General features: G+C 51.5%; 1 protein-coding gene across 1 annotated transcript in view; it reads left to right on the forward strand.

Moving 5' to 3' along the window:
• The first annotated feature begins 2,926 nt into the window (after positions 1–2,926).
• Positions 2,927–24,504, forward strand: part of LOC115126175 (2-phosphoxylose phosphatase 1-like) — a 61,790-nt gene continuing 40,212 nt past the window's right edge. Inside the window, exons 1-2 of the mRNA XM_065024319.1 lie at positions 2,927–3,098; positions 4,126–4,269. Coding sequence (XP_064880391.1) covers positions 4,191–4,269 — 79 coding nt within the window. The 5' untranslated portion in view covers positions 2,927–3,098; positions 4,126–4,190. The remainder of the gene's footprint in view (positions 3,099–4,125; positions 4,270–24,504) is intronic.

Here is a 24,504-nt window from a genome sequence, read left to right on the forward strand (position 1 = left end):
AACTGGAACATGCGTATCGCAGTGGTACAGAGGAAGCTAGCAATGTGGAAAGCTAGGTATTTGTCTTTTATGGGCAAAGTCCTGGTCCTAAAGGTGGATGTGTTGCCGTCTCTTTTGTATTTGGCATACATCTACCCATTGCCGGCTTGTCTGAGGAGGCCTCTAGTGAGGCTTGTGTTTCAGTTTATGTGGAGTGGCAGGTGCGAGTGGGTCGCCAGGGCACGCATGATCTGTCCCATCGGGAGGGAGGTAGGGGGTACCACATTTCCCCCTCAAGCTGGACTCAATTTTTGTTTCCTTCTTGTTAACGGAGCTTGCTCAGCCAGTGATACACCCGTCCGGTTACCTCCTGCGGGTGTTTTTCTCGTATCAGGCGAGAAGCATAATGGTGTGGTCTAACACGGGTCCTCGGGTGGAACAGCTGCCGTGGCACTTTGGTCATGCGGCCAAGTGGCTGCGTGCGCACCCTGAGGTTGAAGTTGCCCGAGTAGGTTTAGATCACAGGCACCTGTACGAGGAGGTCAGAAAGGCAGGGAGTCCGGCGCCTGTAGTGGGCATCTCGGAAGTGGTCTGGGAGGGAGTGCAGGCGCGGGGTCTGGATAACAGGCTCAAGGACCTGAATTGGTTGAGCCTTCATAAGTGTTTGCCGGTACGTTCCATCTTGTACCGGTATAATTTGGTGCAATCCCCCACCTGTCTAAGATCCTCTTGTGGCAGGGAGGAGACTGTGCGCCATGTTTTTTGGGACTGTGCCTTTGCCGGAGTAGTATGGGCACGGGTGTTGTTAGGTTTGGTAAAGGGGGATATTGTATTGACGTGGGCCAGGTTAGAGAGGGGTGTAGGGAGAGCGAGAGGGACGGATAGGGACAGGTTTCTGCTCTGGCTTCTCATGAGTCTCTTTAAACGGGGGCTGTGGGAAGCAAGGCAGAACATGGTGAAGACAGGGAAAGATTGGGGGGTGGAAGGGATAGTGAGGAGGGTGGAAGGAGATTTGAGGGGGAGGATGAAGAGGGAGGAGAGGAAGTGGGGGCAGCATGCTGCTCGGGAGAGATGGAAGGGGGGTTTAGGGCTGGGTGTCATTTAGATTTGTAAGAGGATAGATTAGGGACGGGGAGATAGGGAGAGGTATTTTATAGGCTAACGGGGAGGGAAGATGCTCCCCTGAGGTTTTGTTTGGGGTTTATGTTTTAGTTTAATTAATGGTATTTTAAATAAACTATTTGTGTATGTATGTAAATTATGAGTTGTAAAAGAATGAATGGTATTGAAGATAATAAATTATTTTTATAAAAAAAATATTTAAAAAATAAGGCTTGTTTAGGGTTTCACGGTAAGTTTATTGTTTGTATTGTTCGTGTTTATCTTTTTATTAAACATGAATTGAAATAACCACGCTGTATTTTGGTCCTCCTCTCCTTCGACGGAAGAAAACCTTAACAGAGAATCCAGTGGGTTCTGGTAGTCTTTAATAGTTGATTCTAAGATTTGTATTTGATCCTGTATATGTTTTTGCTGTTTGTTCTTTGTTATAGGGCCAAAAAGATTGGAGAAATGGTTTACCCATACATCTCCATTTTGGATAGATTTTGTTTGTTTAGCGTTTTCCAATTTTCCCAGAAGTGGTTAGTCTATGGATTCTTCAATTACATTGAGCTGATTTCTGACTCACTGTTCCTTCTTTTTCCTTAGATTCACCATAGTGAAGGTGTAGACTCAGGTTTTCTGGGTTTCTATGTTTTTGGTTGGATAGGTTTCTCAATTTCTTTCTTAGGTTTTTGCATTCTTCATAAAATCCTTTGCCATTGTTATTCATTTTTTTCAGATTTCTGTATGACATTTTTGCATTTGATAGGGAAGCTGAGAGGTCAAATATAATGTTTAGGTTTCCCACTGCCAAGTTTACACCTTCACTATTACAGTGAAACGTTTTGTCCAGGAAGTTGTCTCTAACTCTCTAACATCCCAATATTCTCATCTTCTACCCTTGATGTTCTTGCTGCTTTTCTTCTACCCCCTCCCGCCTGTCCTCATTTCCCTCCTTTCTTCATCAGCCAGGGGATCACCTCTTTTACATCATCAAAAGCCAGTGGTGTAAAGTACTTAACTAAAATACTTTAAAGTACTACTTAAGTAGTTTTTTGAGGTATCTGTACTTTACTATTGAAATTTGACAACTTTTACTTTAATGTCACTACATTCCTAAAGAAAATAATGTACTTTTTAAATTTTCCCTGATCCCAATAAGTACTTAGTTATATTTTGACAGGAAATTGGTCCAATTCATACACTTATCAAGAGAACATCCCTGGTCATCCCTACTGCCTCTAAATGTCAGTGTTGTAGTGTACACCTGGCTATCCGTCAAGTAAAATAACATTGTGCTGTCTGGTTTGCATAATACAAGGATTTTGAAACTATTAATAATTTTACTTGTGATGTCATAAGGTGAATGCACCAATTTGTAAGTCGCTCTGGATAAGAGCGTCTGCTAAATGACTTAAATGTAAATGTACTTAAGTATATTTAAAACCAAACACTTTTAGACTTTTACTCAAGTAATATTTTACTGGTTGATTCTCACTTTTACTTGAGTCATGTTCTATTAAGGTATCTTTTCTTTTACTACAGTATGACTTTTGGGTACTTTTTCCACCACGGTCAAAAGCATCGACTGATTATAGCCCTATTATACGTATAACTATGGGCCGGGAAAAATAACCTTCAAGCTGTTTCTCAGCAAAATTATTCCTATTTTGATGCAATCGTTCAGAATAATGTATTTTATCACAACATCATATCGGTTGATGGCCATAGAATAATGGTGATGACAGGATGATCCTCCACGTTTCACACCAGAATAGTGGAGATGCGAGACAAAAGTAGAGGGGTGCAATCGGTGGCATTGCGAAGCTTTTCCAGGAGACGGCGCAGTGAGCCATTACGTTTCAGTTGCATATTCAAAGGGGAGTAGAAGGCTAGCACAGCGAAGTGGAGCCAGCAAGCAGGACCCAGGACAGCCACACGGATAGGTAGTTCAGAGGAGTAAAAGCCGGCACGGCGCTTGGTGGATTCAAGTTCTGATTGAGGTTCGCTACTTGGTAAGATGATCCGAGATAAACGACCAGCAAGCAATATGTTAATTAGGCAGTTTAGCTACTTAGCATTTTCCCACGAGTTTGTCCCGAGTAGGTACATTGTAAACAAAGGCTTGGCGTTTTGTAATAACGTCGTTAAGGTAGCTACGAATTCACCGAAACCATTCGATTCTGCAAAAAAGCCGACAAGTTTACTACCACATATTTAGCTTTACAAGTTGTAAATTTAGCTGTTATACCGGAAGCATTGATGCTACTATAGTGCATGTGTTAGATATAACAATATGAAAGTTATCTAGATAGCCAGTTCGCTAGCTAACAAATGATCCCTTCCCTTGTAGCTGGTCAGCATAGCATTGTGGTCGAGACGAGTAGACAAGCTGTCACAATGCGCCAACATTGTTTTAATTAGTGCAATCATCATGAAATAGTATCCTCGCAGGTAGCCTACTACAATTTTTCAGTAACGTTAATCACTACAGGAGTTCCACAGAAGAGTTTTACCACATTAAGATGCATACAGGTTAGCTACATATAATAACATTTATACATTGAGAAGCAAAAACAATTTTGAGACAGTTTAGTTTGTCCAACTCTAAACCTTATAATTGTTTCATATTTGCATGAACATGTTTTGAGAGAACATCTCATGTCATGTAGGCAGTTTCTGAGGGGAGGTGATTGAGGATAATGATTGAGGCACCATTTTTACCTCATCTAGCCATGCTCTTATTTTTAGTCTGTCTAATAGTAGGGTTGCGTTGTGTATAACTGACGTAAATGGTGGGCTTTTTACATGTTCTTTCTGCTTTTCCCTCCCTGATTGTTCCTATATCCCTGCTCTCTCATAGGTCTATTCATAGAAGGCAGGATGTACAGTGGAAAATGCTACAAACTGTGGCTGACTACTTTCTTTAGTTCATTTGTGTGGTTCATTGTGTGCAGTAAAGTTTTTTCTTCTATTGGTTTAGAGGCGTGTTATAGGCATGTTTGTTTCATAATGTTGGTTGTTTTTGTTGTGCCTATTTAGACAGCAGGAATGGGGCAAGGTGTGGATGGTTGACTGACAGGGAGACGGACCAATCACTTGTCAGGATGCTGGCTCGGAACCGCTTCATCCTCCTGGTGGTGGTGGGGGCGGTGCTGGCCATCGTGAGTCTCAGCCTCCAATTCTGTAAGTAAACTGTGTGTGTTTGTGTGGTGTATTGTAGTGTCTCTACATCTGCCATTATTTGTGGTTGGAATTTGTGTGTGATTGTTTGGTGTGTATATCCAGGTATGTTTGCGTATGATCACACAGTGTGTGTGTATTATATCTGACCACTAGTGTTTTCCACTCCAAGCGACCCATTTACATGGAAACAAAGACAAGTCCTCTAGAGACATTCTATATTTAGACCAGTCCTATCCACTATGATACCTTGAGATACTCTTAAGTGTTCTCCCAATGACGTGTCGGTAGAAAATGGCCTCTGCCACCGTTAGGTCATTGTGCCCCATCTCCCCTGTGCATAGAAATAAAATATGTGTCCTCGATGGTAATAAATACAAGGAAACAGGCCAAGTCGATTTGATGCCTAAGACTCTTACTGTGGGTGGATGGAAGAGTCCTTTCACTGTTATATGAAAATAACATAATTAGAAAGAAGGCTAGAATATTATTGAGCTGCAGAAATAACATCCATATTTGAATGAAAAATCCTAGTCCCAGATTATGTTGGGTATGAAATATGCTGTATAGTGCATACAGTGGGGCAAAAAAGTATTTAGTCAGCCACCAATTGTGCAAGTTCTCCCACTTAAAAAGATGAGAGTCCTGTAATTTTCATCATAGGTACATTTCAACTATGACAGACAAAATGAGAAAAGAAAATCCAGAAAATCACATTGTAGGATTTTTAATGAATTTATTTGCAAATTATGGTGGAAAACAAGTATTTGGTCACCTACAAACAAGCAAGATTTCTGGCTCTCACAGACCTGTAACTTCTTCTGTAAGAGGCTCCTCTGTCCTCCGCTCGTTACCTGTATTAATGGAAACTGTTTGAACTTGTTATCAGTATAAAAGACACCTGTCCACAACCTCAAACAGTCACACTCCAAACTCCACTATGGCCAAGACCAAAGAGCTGTCAAAGGACATCAGAAACAAAATTGTAGACCTGCACCAGGCTGGGAAGACTGAATCTGCAATAGGTAAGCAGCTTGGTTTGAAGAAATCAACTGTGGGAGCAATTATTAGGAAATCGAAGACATACAAGACCACTGATAATCTCCCTCGATCTGGGGCTCCACGCAAGATCTCACCCCGTGGGGTCAAAATGATCACAAGAACGGTGAGCAAAAATCCAAGAACCACATGGGGGGACCTAGTGAATGACCTGCAGAGAGCTGGGACCAAAGTAACAAAGCCTACCATCAGTAACACACTATGCCGCCAGGGATTCAAATCCTGCAGTGCCAGACGTGTCCCCCTGCTTAACCTCTAATGACTCCCCAACCCGCATGAGGGAGCGTAATCATCGACTGACACTAATTAGCATAACGCAACGGACATAATCTTAGAAAATATTCCTATTCATGAAAATCACAAGTGAATTATATTGAGACACAGCTTAGCCTTTTGTTAATCACCCTGTCATCTCAGATTTTCGAAATATGCTTTACTACTAAAGCTAGACAAGCATTTGTGTAAGTTTATCGATAGCCTAGCTTAGCATTTTGTCTAGCGAGCAGCAGGTAACTTGGTCACGGAAATCAGAAAAGCAATCAAATTAAATCATTTACCTTTGATGAGCTTCGGATGTTTTCACTCACGAGACTCCCAGTTAGATAGCCAATGTTCCTTTTTTCCAAAAATATTATTTTTGTAGGCGAAATAGCTCCATTTGTTCTTCACGTTTGGCTGAGAAATCGCCCGGAAATTGCAGTCACGAAAACGCCAAAAAATATTCCAAATTAGCTCCATAATATCGACAGAAACATGGCAAACGTGGTTTATAATCAATCCTCAAGGTGTTTTTCAAATATCTATTCGATAATATATCCACGGGGACAATTGGTTTTTCAGTAGGACCGATTGGAATAATGGCTACCTCTGTATTTTACGCGAGAATCACTCTGGGAGCCATCAGGTGACCAGTTGCGCAATGTAGCCGCTTACGGGTATTCTTCAACATAAATGCGTAAAACTACGTCACAATGCTCTAGACACCTTGGGGAATACGGAGAAAAAGTAATCTGGTTGATAGCCCATTCACTGCTCAATAGGGACGCATTGGAACGCAGCGCTTTCAAAACACGAGGCACTTCCGGATTGGATTTTTCTCAGGCCTTCGCCTGCAATATCAGTACTGTTATACTCACAGACAATATTTTTAGAGTTTTGGAAACTTTAGAGTGTTTTCTACCCTAAACTGTCAATTATATGTATATTCTAGCATCTTGTCCTGACAAAATATCCCGTTTACTACGGGAAAGTTATTTTTCCAAAAATGAAAATACTACCCCCTAGTCACAAAAGGTTTTAAGCCAGTACATGTCCAGGCCCGTCTGAAGTTTGTTAGAGAGCATTTGGATGATCCAGAAGAAGATTGGGAGAATGTCATATGGTCAGATGAAACCAAAATATAAATTGTTGGTAAAAACTCAACTCGTTGTGTTTGGAGGACAAAGAATGCTGAGTTGCATCCAAAGAACGCCACAACTACTGTGAAGCATGGGGGTGGAAACATCATGCTTTGGGGCTGTTTTTCTGCAAAGGGACCAGGACGACTGATCCGTGTAAAGGAAAGAATGAATGAGGCCATGTATCGTGAGATTTTGAGTGAAAACCTCCTTCCATCAGCAAGGGCATTGAAGATGAAACGTGGCTGGGTCTTTCAGCATGACAATGATCCCAAACACACCGCCCGGGCAACGGAGTGGCTTCGTAAGAAGCATGTCAAGGTCCTGGAATGGCCTAGCCAGTCTCCAGATCTCAACCCCATAGAAAATCTTTGGAGGGAGTTGAAAGTCCGTGTTGCCCAGCAACCGCCCCAAAACATCACTGCTCTAGAGAAGATCTGCATGGAGGAATGGGCCAAAATACCAGCAACAGTGTGTGAAAACCTTGAAGACTTACAGAAAACGTTTGACCTCTGTCATTGCCAACAAAGGGTATATAACAAAGTATTGAGATAAACTTTTGTTATTGACCAAATACTTATTTTTCACCATCATTTGCAAATAAATTCATTAAAAATCCTACAATGTGATTTTCTGGATTTTTTTTCCTATTTTTGTCTGTCATAGTTGAAGTGTACCTATGATGAAAATTACAGGCCTCTCTCATCTTTTTAAGTGGGAGAACTTGCACAATTGGTGGCTGACTAAATACTTTTTTGCCCCACTGTATATGTAATTTCCTCCATCACGTTCTCTCTCTGCTCTCCTTTTGTCTTTCTCTTTTATCTTCCCTTCAATTCCTGTAGTCGATATTTTCCTGTATCGCTCTGTTGATGTTATTGCCTCCGCCTCTCTCCTCTTCCATTCCCTCTCCTGTCATCTCTCTCTGTCTCTCCTTTCCTCTATTCTATCGCTCTCGCCATATCTCTCCTCCTGTTTTCGTTTCCCTCCTTCTCAGTCCTCTGTTCCGCTAAGCTTCACACCTCTCTTACTGTGGGGACTCCCTGTCGCTTGTCAAACAGGTGTCACGCCTCTGCTGCCATGGCGACCCCAGTCCAGATTTCAGAGAGGTCGTAGAGGCAGGCAGAGTGTCAGAGTCATGGCAAACCATCTGTTATTGCCTGTCTGTATCACACACCGTAATCAATCAAGTTTCAGCAAAAAAAAATGAAATCCACACACAAACAAATTCAATACACTAGCTTGTTTTTCCAATGTTCAAAATAATCAGAAAGAAAAGAAAGATGGAGTAAGAGAGGAAAAGTGAGAGAAGTAGCATAAGAAAGAACAGACCAAAACAGGAAGATAACAGTCAGAGGCTAAAGTAGAAAAAGAGAGAGAACTTAAGCAGAAAATAGATAAGAGAGGGAGGGAAAGTGGAGGACAAAGAAGAATGACAATCAATGGAACATGAAGTGCTGCTGTCCCACTGGGCCTTCCCCTATAGTAGAGGATAATGACTTGCAGTCTGATGAATAAGTTATGACGGCCTCTCTCCAACACACAGACAACCTACAGATCACATGACAGGGAAGGAGAGGACGCTAACACAGACCATACTTTGGTTACATGTTGCCTCAAGTGATCGAGAAATCAATCAAGAGTCAAGACACATTTCTCAATGACAAATTAAGGGAACCATATGAGCCTAGGCATATGCATGTGTGTCGTGCACACGCATGCACGCACACACTCAATGGTAACAATTTACAGAGGGATTTCATTCAGCATAATCTTTTATTGCCTTTTGTTTTTGCTAAAGGAGAAGATTAGAGGGCAGGAGCAGAGAATGGTTTTAAGTAGTGCATTAAAGTTACTTCAGCCTACAATCCCCCTCAGACAGACACACACCTCTGCTTTTGAGGGAGAGGGAGAGGAGTGATGGCAACAGGGTCACAGAGTTCACACATTCTCAATGCAGAGTTAAGACATGCACTCACAGAATTGCAATCTTTTCTGGCGTCTGTAAAGACTTGAAGCAAGAGAGCAGGGTACAGAGAGAGAGAGAGAAAGGTACGTATCTAATGAGAGGGAGAGACAGGGGAGAGAATAATCCACAGAGATGAAGAGAGATATAACATCAGAGGAAATAGAGACAGGGGAGAGAATAATCCACAGAGATGAAGAGAGATATAACATCAGAGGAAATAGAGACAGGGGAGAGAATAATCCACAGAGATGAAGAGTGATATAACATCAGAGGAAATAAAGACAGGGGAGAGAAAGGAATAGGGAGAGAGAGAATACAGGAACGAAAGCCAAACTAACAGCGATGTGTTTTGGAGGATAGCTATGAGGCAGTGACATGGAGACAGACAGACCACAGGGATTAGAGGCAGACAGACAGATAGACCAAGGGGAGTAGAAGCAGGCAGACAGATAGACCACAGGGAGTATAGGGAGACAGACAGATAGACCACAGGGAGTAGAGGCAGACAGACAGATAGACCATGGGCAGTAGAGGCAGACAGACTGAGACCACGGGGAGTAGAGGCAGACAGACAGACAGACCACGGGGAGTAGAGGCAGACAGACACAGACCACGGGGAGTAGAGGCAGATAGACCACGGGGAGTAGAGGCAGACAGACTGATAGACCACGGGGAGTAGAGGCAGATGAGAGTGATATAACATCAGAGGAAATAAAGACAGAGGAGAGAATAATCCACAGAGATGAAGAGTGATATAACATCAGAGGAAATAGAGAGAGGGGAGAGCATAATCCACAGAGATGAAGAGTGATATAACATCAGAGGAAATAGAGAGGGGAGAGAATAATCCACAGAGATGAAGAGAGATATAACATAGACAGACAGACAGACAGACAGACCACGGGTAGTAGAGGCAGACAGACAGACAGACAGACAGACCACGGGGAGTAGAGGCAGACAGACAGACCACGGGGAGTAGAGGCAGACAAACAGAACACGGGGAGTAGAGGCAGACAGACAGAAAGACCACGGGGAGTAGAGGCAGACAGACAGATAGACCACATGGGGGTAGAGGCAGACAGACAGACCACGGGTAGTAGAGGCAGACAGACAGACAGACAGACAGACCACGGGGAGTAGAGGCAGACAGACAGACCACGGGGAGTAGAGGCAGACAAACAGAACACGGGGAGTAGAGGCAGACAGACAGAAAGACCACGGGGAGTAGAGGCAGACAGACAGATAGACCACATGGGGGTAGAGGCAGACAGACAGACCACGGGGAGTAGAGGCAGATAGACCACGGGGAGTAGAGGCAGACATACAGATAGACCACGGCGAGTAGAAGCAGACAGACCACGGGGAGTAGAGGCAGACAGACCACGGCGAGTAGAGGCAGACAGACAGACAGACCACGGGGAGAAGAGGCAGATAGACCACGGGGAGTAGAGGCAGATAGACCACGGGGAGTAGAGGCAGACAGACCACGGGGAGTAGAGGCAGACAGACCACGGGGAGTAGAGGCAGACAGACCACGGGGAGTAGAGGCAGACAGACCACGGGGAGTAGAGGCAGACAGACCACGGGAGTAGAGGCAGACAGACCACGGGGAGTAGAGGCAGACAGACCACGGGGAGTAGAGGCAGACAGACCACGGGGAGTAGAGGCAGACAGACCACGGGGAGTAGAGGCAGACAGACCACGGGGAGTAGAGGCAGACAGACCACGGGGAGTAGAGGCAGATAGACCACGGGGAGTAGAGGCAGACAGACTGATAGACCACGGGGAGTAGAGGCAGACAGACTGATAGACCACGGGGAGTAGAGGCAGACAGGCCACGGGGAGTAGAGGCAGACAGGCCACGGGGAGTAGAGGCAGACAGGCCACGGGGAGTAGAGGCAGACAGGCCACGGGGAGTAGAGGCAGACAGACAGACCACGGGGAGTAGAGGCAGACAGACAGACCACGGGGAGTAGAGGCAGACAGACAGACCACGGGGAGTAGAGGCAGACAGACCGACCACGGGCAGTAGAGGCAGATAGACCACGGGGAGTAGAGGCAGATAGACCACGGGGAGTAGAGGCAGACAGACCACGGGGAGTAGAGGCAGACAGACCACGGGGAGTAGAGGCAGACAGACCACGGGGAGTAGAGGCAGACAGACCACGGGGAGTAGAGGCAGACAGACCACGGGGAGTAGAGGCAGACAGACCACGGGGAGTAGAGGCAGACAGACCACGGGGAGTAGAGGCAGACAGACCACGGGAGTAGAGGCAGACAGACCACGGGAGTAGAAGCAGACAGACCACGGGGAGTAGAGGCAGATAGACCACGGGGAGTAGAGGCAGACAGACCACGGGGAGTAGAGGCAGACAGACCACGGGGAGTAGAGGCAGACAGACCACGGGGAGTAGAAGCAGACAGACCACGGGGAGTAGAGGCAGACAGACTGATAGACCACGGGGAGTAGAGGCAGACAGACTGATAGACCACGGGGAGTAGAGGCAGACAGACTGATAGACCACGGGGAGTAGAGGCAGACAGGCCACGGGGAGTAGAGGCAGACAGGCCACGGGGAGTAGAGGCAGACAGGCCACGGGGAGTAGAGGCAGACAGGCCACGGGGAGTAGAGGCAGACAGGCCACGGGGAGTAGAGGCAGACAGGCCACGGGGAGTAGAGGCAGACAGGCCACGGGGAGTAGAGGCAGACAGGCCACGGGGAGTAGAGGCAGACAGGCCACGGGGAGTAGAGGCAGACAGGCCACGGGGAGTAGAGGCAGACAGATAGGCCACGGGGAGTAGAGGCAGACAGATAGGCCACGGGGAGTAGAGGCAGACAGATAGGCCACGGGGAGTAGAGGCAGACAGATAGGCCACGGGGAGTAGAGGCAGACAGATAGGCCACGGGGAGTAGAGGCAGACAGATAGGCCACGGGGAGTAGAGGCAGACAGATAGGCCACGGGGAGTAGAGGCAGACAGGCCACGGGGAGTAGAGACAGACAGATAGACCACGGGGAGTAGAGGCAGACAGATAGACCACGGGGAGTAGAGGCAGACAGACCACGGGGAGTAGAGGCAGATAGACCACGGGGAGTAGAGGCAGACAGACTGATAGACCACGGGGAGTAGAGGCAGACAGACTGATAGACCACGGGGAGTAGAGGCAGACAGGCCACGGGGAGTAGAGGCAGACAGGCCACGGGGAGTAGAGGCAGACAGGCCACGGGGAGTAGAGGCAGACAGGCCACGGGGAGTAGAGGCAGACAGGCCACGGGGAGTAGAGGCAGACAGGCCACGGGGAGTAGAGGCAGACAGACAGACCACGGGGAGTAGAGGCAGACAGACAGACCACGGGGAGTAGAGGCAGACAGACCGACCACGGGCAGTAGAGGCAGACAGACCACGGGGAGTAGAGGCAGTCAGACCACGGGGAGTAGAGGCAGACAGACCACGGGGAGTAGAGGCAGACAGACCACGGGGAGTAGAGGCAGACAGACCACGGGGAGTAGAGGCAGACAGACCACGGGGAGTAGAGGCAGACAGACCACGGGGAGTAGAGGCAGACAGACCACGGGGAGTAGAGGCAGACAGACCACGGGGAGTAGAGGCAGATAGACCACGGGGAGTAGAGGCAGACAGACTGATAGACCACGGGGAGTAGAGGCAGACAGACTGATAGACCACGGGGAGTAGAGGCAGACAGGCCACGGGGAGTAGAGGCAGACAGGCCACGGGGAGTAGAGGCAGACAGGCCACGGGGAGTAGAGGCAGACAGGCCACGGGGAGTAGAGGCAGACAGGCCACGGGGAGTAGAGGCAGACAGGCCACGGGGAGTAGAGGCAGACAGACAGACCACGGGAGTAGAGGCAGACAGACAGACCACGGGGAGTAGAGGCAGACAGACCGACCACGGGCAGTAGAGGCAGACAGACCACGGGGAGTAGAGGCAGTCAGACCACGGGGAGTAGAGGCAGACAGACCACGGGGAGTAGAGGCAGACAGACCACGGGGAGTAGAGGCAGACAGACCACGGGGAGTAGAGGCAGACAGACCACGGGGAGTAGAGGCAGACAGACCACGGGGAGTAGAGGCAGACAGACCACGGGGAGTAGAGGCAGACAGACCACGGGGAGTAGAGGCAGACAGACCACGGGGAGTAGAGGCAGACAGACCACGGGAGTAGAGGCAGACAGACCACGGGAGTAGAAGCAGACAGACCACGGGGAGTAGAGGCAGACAGACCACGGGGAGTAGAGGCAGACAGACCACGGGGAGTAGAGGCAGACAGACCACGGGGAGTAGAGGCAGACAGACCACGGGGAGTAGAGGCAGACAGATAGGCCACGGGGAGTAGAGGCAGACAGATAGGCCACGGGGAGTAGAGGCAGACAGAGGCCACGGGGAGTAGAGGCAGACAGAGGCCACGGGAGTAGAGGCAGACAGACCACGGGGAGTAGAGCAGACAGATAGGCCACGGGAGTAGAGGCAGACAGATAGGCCACGGGAGTAGAGGCAGACAGATAGGCCACGGGAGTAGAGGCAGACAGGCCACGGGAGTAGAGGCAGACAGATAGACCACGGGGAGTAGAGGCAGACAGATAGACCACGGGGAGTAGAGGCAGACAGATAGACCACGGGGAGTAGAGGCAGACAGATAGACCACGGGGAGTAGAGGCAGACAGATAGACCACGGGGAGTAGAGGCAGACAGACCACGGGGAGTAGAGGCAGATAGACCACGGGGAGTAGAGGCAGACAGACAGAGACCACGGGGAGTAGAGGCAGACAGACTGATAGACCACGGGGACTAGAGGCAGACAGACCACGGGGAGTAGAGGCAGACAGACCACGGGGAGTAGAGGCAGACAGACCACGGGGAGTAGAGGCAGACAGACCACGGGGAGTAGAGGCAGACAGACCACGGGGAGTAGAGGCAGACAGACCACGGGGAGTAGAGGCAGACAGACCACGGGGAGTAGAGGCAGACAGACCACGGGGAGTAGAGGCAGACAGACCACGGGGAGTAGAGGCAGACAGACCACGGGGAGTAGAGGCAGATAGACCACGGGGAGTAGAGGCAGACAGACTGATAGACCACGGGGAGTAGAGGCAGACAGACTGATAGACCACGGGGAGTAGAGGCAGACAGGCCACGGGGAGTAGAGGCAGACAGGCCACGGGGAGTAGAGGCAGACAGGCCACGGGGAGTAGAGGCAGACAGGCCACGGGAGTAGAGGCAGACAGGCCACGGGGAGTAGAGGCAGACAGGCCACGGGAGTAGAGGCAGACAGGCCACGGGGAGTAGAGGCAGACAGGCCACGGGGAGTAGAGGCAGACAGGCCACGGGGAGTAGAGGCAGACAGGCCACGGGGAGTAGAGGCAGACAGGCCACGGGGAGTAGAGGCAGACAGGCCACGGGAGTAGAGGCAGACAGGCCACGGGGAGTAGAGGCAGACAGGCCACGGGAGTAGAGGCAGACAGGCCACGGGGAGTAGAGGCAGACAGGCCACGGGGAGTAGAGGCAGACAGGCCACGGGGAGTAGAGGCAGACAGACTGATAGACCACGGGGAGTAGAGGCAGACAGACAGACCACGGGGAGTAGAGGCAGACAGACAGATAGACCACGGGGAGTAGAGGCAGACAGACAGATAGACCACGGGGAGTAGAGGCAGACAGACTAATAGACCACGGGGAGTAGAGGCAGACAGACAGAGACCACGGGGAGTAGAGGCAGACAGACAGATAGACCACGGGGAGTAGAGGCAGATAGACCACGGGGAGTAGAGGCAGACAGGCCACGGGGAGTAGAGGCAGACAGGCCACGGGGAGTAGAGGCAGACAGGCCACGGGGAGTAGAGGCAGACAGGCCACGGGAGTAGAGGCAGACAGGCCACGGGAGTAGAGGCAGACAGGCCACGGGGAGTAGAGGCAGACAGGCCACGGGGAGTAGAGGCAGACAGGCCACGGGGAGTAGAGGCAGACAGGCCACGGGGAGTAGAGGCAGACAGGCCACGGGGAGTAGAGGCAGACAGGCCACGGGGAGTAGAGGCAGACAGATAGACCACGGGGAGTAGAGGCAGACAGATAGACCACGGGGAGTAGAGGCAGACAGATAGGCCACGGGGAGTAGAGGCAGACAGATAGGCCACGGGGAGTAGAGGCAGACAGATAGACCACGGGGAGTAGAGGCAGACAGATAGACCACGGGGAGTAGAGGCAGACAGATAGACCACGGGGAGTAGAGGCAGACAGATAGACCACGGGGAGTAGAGGCAGACAGATAGACCACGGGGAGTAGAGGCAGACAGATAGACCACGGGGAGTAGAGGCAGACAGATAGACCACGGGAGTAGAGGCAGACAGATAGACCACGGGGAGTAGAGGCAGACAGATAGACCACGGGGAGTAGAGGCAGACAGATAGACCACGGGGAGTAGAGGCAGACAGATAGACCACGGGGAGTAGAGGCAGACAGGCCACGGGGAGTAGAGGCAGACAGGTCACGGGGAGTAGAGGCAGACAGGCCACGGGGAGTAGAGGCAGACAGGCCACGGGGAGTAGAGGCAGACAGGCAGGCCACGGGGAGTAGAGGCAGACAGACAGGCCACGGGGAGTAGAGGCAGACAGACAGGCCACGTGGAGTAGAGGCAGACTGATAGACCACGGGGAGTAGAGGCAGACTGATAGACCACGGGGAGTAGAGGCAGACTGATAGACCACGGGGAGTAGAGGCAGACAGACCACGGGGAGTAGAGGCAGACAGACGGCAGGGAGTAGAGGCAGACAGACAGAGACCACGGGGAGTAGAGGCAGACAGACAGAGACCACGGGGAGTAGAGGCAGATAGACCACGGGGAGTAGAGGCAGACAGGCCACGGGGAGTAGAGGCAGACAGGCCACGGGGAGTAGAGGCAGACAGGCCACGGGGAGTAGAGGCAGACAGGCCACGGGGAGTAGAGGCAGACAGGCCACGGGGAGTAGAGGCAGACAGGCCACGGGGAGTAGAGGCAGACAGGCCACGGGGAGTAGAGGCAGACAGGCCACGGGGAGTAGAGGCAGACAGGCCACGGGGAGTAGAGGCAGACAGGCCACGGGGAGTAGAGGCAGACAGGCCACGGGGAGTAGAGGCAGACAGGCCACGGGAGTAGAGGCAGACAGGCCACGGGGAGTAGAGGCAGACAGGCCACGGGGAGTAGAGGCAGACAGGCCACGGGGAGTAGAGGCAGACAGGCCACGGGGAGTAGAGACAGACTGATAGACCACGGGGAGTAGAGGCAGACAGACTGATAGACCACGGGGAGTAGAGGCAGACAGACTGATAGACCACGGGGAGTAGAGGCAGACAGACTGATAGACCACGGGGAGTAGAGGCAGACAGATAGACCACGGGGAGTAGAGGCAGACAGACAGACCACGGGGAGTAGAGGCAGACAGACCACGGGGAGTAGAGGCAGACAGACCACGGGGAGTAGAGGCAGACAGATAGACCACGGGGAGTAGAGGCAGACAGATAGACCACGGGGAGTAGAGGCAGACAGACAGAGACCACGGGGAGTAGAGGCAGACAGACAGAGACCACGGGGAGTAGAGGCAGACAGACTGATAGACCACGGGGAGTAGAGGCAGACGGACCACGGGGAGTAGAGGCAGACGTACCACGGGGAGTAGAGGCAGACGGACCACGGGGAGTAGAGGCAGACGGACCACGGGGAGTAGAGGCAGACGGACCACGGGGAGTAGAGGCAGACGGACCACGGGGAGTAGAGGCAGACGGACCACGGGGAGTAGAGGCAGACGGACCACGGGGAGTATAGGCAGACAGACCACGGGGAGTAGATGCAGATAGACCACGGGGAGTAGAGGCAGATAGACCACGGGGAGTAGAGGCAGACAGACAGACAGACCACGGAGAGTAGAGGCAGACAGACCACGGGGAGTAGAGGCAGATAGACCACGGGGAGTAGAGGCAGATAGACCACGGGGAGTAGAGGCAGATAGACCACGGGGAGTATAGGCAGATAGACAGATAGACCACGGGGAGTAGAGGCAGACAGACCATGGGGAGTAGAGGCATATAGACCATGGGGAGTAGATGCAGATAGACCATGGGGAGTAGAGGCAGACAGACCACGGGGAGTAGAGGCAGACAGGCCACGGGGAGCAGAGGCATACAGACCACGGGGAGCAGAGGCATACAGACCACGGGGAGTAGAGGCATACAGACCACGGGGAGTAGAGGCAGACAGACCACGGGGAGTAGAGGCAGATAGACCACGGGGAGTAGAGGCAGATAGACCACGGGGAGTAGAGGCAGATAGACCACGGGGAGTAGAGGCAGATAGACGGCAGGGAGTAGAGGCAGACAGACAGAGACCACGGGGAGTAGAGGCAGACAGACAGAGACCACGGGGAGTAGAGGCAGACAGGCCACGGGGAGTAGAGGCAGACAGGCCACGGGGAGTAGAGGCAGACAGGCCACGGGGAGTAGAGGCAGACAGGCCACGGGGAGTAGAGGCAGACAGGCCACGGGGAGTAGAGGCAGACAGGCCACGGGGAGTAGAGGCAGACAGGCCACGGGGAGTAGAGGCAGACAGGCCACGGGGAGTAGAGGCAGACAGGCCACGGGGAGTAGAGCAGACAGACAGGCCACGGGAGTAGAGCAGCAGACAGGCCACGGGGAGTAGAGGCAGACAGGCCACGGGGAGTAGAGGCAGACAGGCCACGGGAGTAGAGGCAGACAGGCCACGGGGAGTAGAGGCAGACAGGCCACGGGGAGTAGAGACAGACGGATAGACCACGGGGAGTAGAGGCAGACAGACTGATAGACCACGGGGAGTAGAGGCAGACAGATAGACCACGGGGAGTAGAGGCAGACAGACAGACCACGGGGAGTAGAGGCAGACAGACCACGGGGAGTAGAGGCAGACAGACCACGGGGAGTAGAGGCAGACAGATAGACCACGGGGAGTAGAGGCAGACAGATAGACCACGGGGAGTAGAGGCAGACAGATAGACCACGGGGAGTAGAGGCAGACAGACAGAGACCACGGGGAGTAGAGGCAGACAGACAGAGACCACGGGGAGTAGAGGCAGACAGACTGATAGACCACGGGGAGTAGAGGCAGACGGACCACGGGGAGTAGAGGCAGACGTACCACGGGGAGTAGAGGCAGACGGACCACGGGGAGTAGAGGCAGACGGACCACGGGGAGTAGAGGCAGACGGACCACGGGGAGTAGAGGCAGACGGACCACGGGGAGTATAGGCAGACGGACCACGGGGAGTATAGGCAGACAGACCACGGGGAGTAGATGCAGATAGACCACGGGGAGTAGAGGCAGATAGACCACGGGGAGTAGAGGCAGACAGACAGACAGACCACGTAGAGGCAGACAGACCACGGGGAGTAGAGGCAGATAGACCACGGGGAGTAGAGGCAGATAGACCACGGGGAGTAGAGGCAGATAGACCACGGGGAGTATAGGCAGATAGACAGATAGACCACGGGGAGTAGAGGCAGACAGACCATGGGGAGTAGAGGCATATAGACCATGGGGAGTAGATGCAGATAGACCATGGGGAGTAGAGGCAGACAGACCACGGGGAGTAGAGGCAGACAGGCCACGGGGAGCAGAGGCATACAGACCACGGGGAGCAGAGGCATACAGACCACGGGGAGTAGAGGCAGACAGACCACGGGGAGTAGAGGCAGACAGACCACGGGGAGTAGAGGCAGACAGACCACGGGGAGTAGAGGCAGATAGACCACGGGGAGTAGAGGCAGATAGACCACGGGGAGTAGAGGCAGATAGACCACGGGGAGTAGAGGCAGATAGACCACGGGGAGTAGAGGCAGATAGACCACGGGGAGTAGAGGCAGATAGACCACGGGGAGTAGAGGCAGATAGACCACGGGAGTAGAGGCAGATAGACCACGGGGAGTAGAGGCAGATAGACCACGGGGAGTAGAGGCAGATAGACCACGGGGAGTAGAGGCAGATAGACCACGGGGAGTAGATGCAGACAGATAGACCACGGGGAGTAGAGACAGACAGATAGACCACGGGGAGTAGAGGCAGACAGGCCACGGGGAGTAGAGGCAGACAGGCCACGGGGAGTAGAGGCAGACAGGCCACGGGGAGTAGAGGCAGACAGGCCACGGGGAGTAGAGGCAGACAGGCCACGGGGAGTAGAGGCAGACAGGCCACGGGGAGTAGAGGCAGACAGGCCACGGGGAGTAGAGGCAGACAGGCCACGGGGAGTAGAGGCAGACAGGCCACGGGGAGTAGAGGCAGACAGACAGATAGACCACGGGGAGTAGAGGCAGACAGACCACGGGGAGTAGAGGCAGACAGACCACGGGGAGTAGAGGCAGATAGACCACGGGGGTATAGGCAGATAGACCACGGGGAGTAGAGGCAGACAGACAGATTGACCACGGGGAGTAGAGGCAGACAGACCACGGGGAGTAGAGGCAGACAGACCACGGGGAGTAGAGGCAGACAGACCACGGGGGTATAGGCAGATAGACCACGGGGAGTAGAGGCAGACAGACAGACAGACCACGGGGAGTAGAGGCAGACAGACCACGGGGAGTAGAGGCAGATAGACCACGGGGAGTATAGGCAGACAGACAGACAGACCACGGGGAGTATAGGCAGACAGACAGACAGACCACGGGGAGTAGAGGCAGATAGACCACGGGGAGTATAGGCAGATAGACAGATAGACCACGGGGAGTAGAGGCAGACAGACCACGGGAAGTAGAGGCAGATAGGCCACAGGGAGTAGAGGCAGATAGACTACGGGGAGTAGAGGCCGACAGACAGATAGACCACAGGGAGTAGAGGCAGACAGACAGACAGACCTACAGACAGAAACTAAAACAAGAAGCTCCCACGCTGAGGTCTGTCCAACGCTGGTCCGACCAATCTGATTCCACACTCCAAGACTGCTTCCATCACGTGGACTGGGATATGTTTCGTATTGCGTCAGACAACAACATTGACGAATACGCTGATTCGGTGTGCGAGTTCATTAGAACGTGCGTTGAAGATGTCGTTCCCATAGCAACGATTAAAACATTCCCAAACCAGAAACCGTGGATTGATGGCAGCATTCGCGTGAAACTGAAAGCGCGAACCACTGCTTTTAATCAGGGCAAGGTGACCGGAAACATGACCGAATACAAACAGTGTAGCTATTCACTCCACAAAGCAATCAAACAAGCTAAGCGTCAGTATAGAGTCAAAGTAGAATCTCAATTCAACGGCTCAGACACAAGAGGTATGTGGCAGGGTCTACAGTCAATCACGGACCACAAGAAGAAACCCATCCCAGTCACGGACCAGGATGTCTTGCTCCCAGGCAGACTAAATAACTTTTTTGCCCGCTTTGAGGACAACACAGTGCCACTGACACGTCCTGCAACCAAAACATGCGGCATCTCCTTCACTGCAGCCGAGGTGAGTAAAACATTTAAACGTGTTAACCCTCGCAAGGCTGCAGGCCCAGACGGCATCCCCAGCCTCGCCCTCAGAGCATGCGCAGACCAGCTGGCTGGTGTGTTTACGGACATATTCAATCAATCCCTATCCCAGTCTGCTGTTCCCACATGCTTCAAGAGGGTCACCATTGTTCCTGTTCCCAAGAAAGCTAAGGTAACTGAGCTAAACGACTACCGCCCAGTAGCACTCACTCCGTCATCATGAAGTGCTTTGAGAGACTAGTCAAGGACCATATCACCTCCACCCTACCTGACACCCTAGACCCACTCCAATTTGCTTACCGCAAAAATAGGTCCACATACGATTCAATCTCAACCACACTGCACACTGCCCTAACCCATCTGGACAAGAGGAATACCTATGTGAGAATGCTGTTCATCGACTACAGCTCGGCATTTAACACCATAGTACCCTCCAAGCTCGTCATCAACCTCGAGACCCTGGGTCTCGACCCCGCCTTGTGAAACTGGGTACTGGACTTCCTGACGGGCCGCCCCCAGGTGGTGAGGGTAGGCAACAACATCTCCACCCCGCTGATCCTCAACACTGGGGCCCCACAAGGGTGCGTTCTGAGCCCTCTCCTGTACTCCCTGTTCACCCACGACTGCGTGGCCACGCACGCCTCCAACTCAATCATCAAGTTTGCAGACGACACAACAGTGGTAGGCTTATCAACAACGACGAGACAGCCTACAGGGAGGAGGTGAGGGCCCTCGGAGTGTGGTGTCAGGAAAATAACCTCACACTCAACGTCAACAAAACTAAGGAGATGATTGTGGACTTCAGGAAACAGCAGAGGGAACACCCCCCTATCCACATCGATGGAACAGTAGTGGAGAGGGTAGCAAGTTTTAAGTTCCTCGGCATACACATCACAGACAAACTGAATTGGTCCACCCACACAGACAGCATCGTGATGAAGGCACAGCAGCGCCTCTTCAACCTCAGGAGGCTGAAGAAATTCGGCTTGTCACCAAAAGCACTCACAAACTTCTACAGATGCACAATCGAGAGCATCCTGGCGGGCTGTATCACCGCCTGGTACGGCAACTGCTCCGCCCACAACCGTAAGGCTCTCCAGAGGGTAGTGAGGTCTGCACAACGCATCACCGGGGGCAAACTACCTGCCCTCCAGGACACCTACACCACCCGATGTCACAGGAAGGCCATAAAGATCATCAAGGACAACAACCACCCGAGCCACTGCCTGTTCACCCCGCTATCATCCAGAAGGCGAGGTCAGTACAGGTGCATCAAAGCTGGGACCGAGAGACTGAAAAACAGCTTCTATCTCAAGGCCATCAGACTGTTAAACAGCCACCACTAACATTGAGTGGCTGCTGCCAACACACTGACTCAACTCCAATCACTTTAATAATGGGAATTGATGGGAAATGTAAAATATATCACTAGCCACTTTAAACAATGCTACCTTATATAATGTTTACATACCCTACATTATTCATCTCATATGTATACGTATATACTGTACTCTATCATCTACTGCATCTTTATGTAATACATGTATCACTAGCCACTTTAACTATGCCACTTTGTTTACATACTCATCTCATATGTATATACTGTACTCGATACCATCTCTGTATCTTGCCTATGCCGCTCTGTACCATCACTCATTCATATATCTTTATGTACATATTCTTTATCCCCCTACACTTGTGTGTATAAGACAGTAGTTTTGGAATTGTTAGTTAGATTACTTGTTGGTTATTACTGCATTGTCGGAACTAGAAGCACAAGCATTTCGCTACACTCGCATTAACATCTGCTAACCATGTGTATGTGACAAATAAAATTAGATTTGATTTGAGTAGAGGCAGACAGACAGATAGACCACAGGCAGTAGAGGCAGATAGACCACGGGGAGTAGAGGCAGACAGACAGATAGACCACGGGGAGTAGAGGCAGACAGACAGATAGACCATGGGGAGTAGAGGCAGACAGACAGATAGACCACAGGGAGTAGAGGCAGACAGACAGATAGACCACGGGGAGTAGAGGCAGACAGACAGATAGACCATGGGGAGTAGAGGCAGACAGACCACGGGGAGTAGAGGCAGATAGACCATGGGGAGTACAGGCAGACAGACCACGGGGAGTAGAGGCAGACAGACAGATAGACCATGGGGAGTAGAGGCAGACAGACAGATAGACCACGGGGAGTAGAGGCAGACAGACCACGGGGAGTAGAGGCAGACAGACCACGGGGAGTAGAGGCAGACAGACCACGGGGAGTAGAGGCAGACAGACCACGGGGAGTAGAGGCAGACAGACCACGGGGAGTAGAGGCAGACAGACCACGGGGAGTAGAGGCAGACAGACCACGGGGAGTAGAGGCAGACAGACCACGGGGAGTAGAGGCAGACAGACCACGGGGAGTAGAGGCAGACAGACCACGGGGAGTAGAGGCAGACAGACAGATAGACCACGGGGAGTGGAGGCAGACAGACAGACAGATAGACCACGGGGAGTAGAGGCAGACATACAGATAGACCACGGGGAGTAGAGGCAGACAGACAGATAGACCACAGGGAGTAGAGGCAGATAGACCACGGGGAGTATAGGCAGATAGACCACGGGGAGTAGAGGCAGACAGACCACGGGGAGTAGAGGCAGACAGGCCACGGGGAGTAGAGGCAGACAGGCCACGGGGAGTAGAGGCAGACAGGCCACGGGGAGTAGAGGCAGACAGGCCACGGGGAGTAGAGGCAGACAGGCCACGGGGAGTAGAGGCAGACAGACCACGGGGAGTAGAGGCAGACAGACCACGGGGAGTAGAGGCAGACATACAGATAGACCACGGGGATTAGAAGCAGATAAACCACGGGCAGTAGAGGCAAACAGACAAATCATACATGTTTAGAACTGATAATTGATCACATGGTGCAAGAATGACTGCAATTAATTGATTTAGTGTTTTATTGGTCGTGACAGTAGTGTGTTTTATTGGTCGTGACAGTTGTGTGGTATTGGTCGTGACAGTAGTGTGGGGTATTGGTCGTGACAGTAGTGTGGGGTATTAGTAGTGTGGGGTATAGGTCGTGACAGTAGTGTGGGGATATTGGTCGTGACAGTAGTGTGGTATTGGTCGTGACAGTAGTGTGTGGTATTGGTCGTGACAGTAATGTGGGATTTTGGTCGTGACAGTAGTGTGGGGTATTGGTCGTGACAGTAGTGTGGGGTATTGGTCGTGACAGTAGTGTGGGGTATTGGTCGTGACAGTAGTGTGTGGTATTGGTCGTGCCAGTAGTGTGCGGTATTGGTCGTGCCAGTAGTGTGTGGTATTGGTCGTGCCAGTAGTGTGTGGTATTGGTCGTGCCAGTAGTGTGTGTTATTGGTCATGACAGTAGTGTGGGGTATTAGTAGTGTGGGGTATTGGTCGTGACAGTAGTGTGGGGTATTGGTCGTGACAGTAGTGTGGGGTATTGGTCGTGACAGTAGTGTGAGATGTTGGTCGTGACAGGAGTGTGGTATTGGTCATGACAGTAGTGTGTGGTATTGGTCGTGACAGTAGTGTGTGGTATTGGTCGTGACAGTAGTGTGTGGTATTGGTCGTGACAGTAGTGTGGGGTATTGGTCGTGACAGTAGTGTGGGGTATTGGTCGTGACAGTAGTGTGGGGTATTGGTCGTGACAGTAGTGTGTGGTATTGGTCGTGACAGTAGTGTGTGCTATTGGTCGTGACAGTAGTGTAAGGTATTGGTCGTGACAGTAGTGTGTGCTATAGGTCGTGGCAGTAGTGTGGTATTGGTCGTGACAGTAGTGTGTGGTATTGGTCGTGACAGTAGTGTGTGGTATTGGTCGTGACAGTAGTGTGTGGTATTGGTCGTGAGAGTAGTGTGTGGTATTGGTCGTGACAGTAGTGTGTGGTATTGGTCGTGACAGTAGTGTGTGGTATTGGTCGTGACAGTAGTGTGTGGTATTGAACGTGACAGTAGTGTGTGGTATTGGTCGTGACAGTAGTGTGTGGTATTGGTCGTGACATTAGTGTGTGGTATTGGTCGTGACAGTAGTGTGTGGTATTGGTCGTGACAGTAGTGTGTGGTATTGGTCGTGACAGTAGTGTGGGGTATTGGTCGTGACAGTAGTGTGGGGTATTGGTCGTGACAGTAGTGTGGGGTATTGGTCGTGACAGTAGTGTGTGGTATTGGACGTGACAGTAGTGTGTGGTATTTGTTGTGGACCTGTTTTAATTCTCTGGTGGGAGAGATGGAGGGAGGAACAGCAGTCGTGGTCCATCCTGTGTTTAAGGTTTACTGTAGCAGCTGACTCTTTACCACAGTGT

Source organism: Oncorhynchus nerka, linkage group LG11 (assembly GCF_034236695.1).
Source record: "Oncorhynchus nerka isolate Pitt River linkage group LG11, Oner_Uvic_2.0, whole genome shotgun sequence".
NCBI lineage: Eukaryota > Metazoa > Chordata > Actinopteri > Salmoniformes > Salmonidae > Oncorhynchus > Oncorhynchus nerka.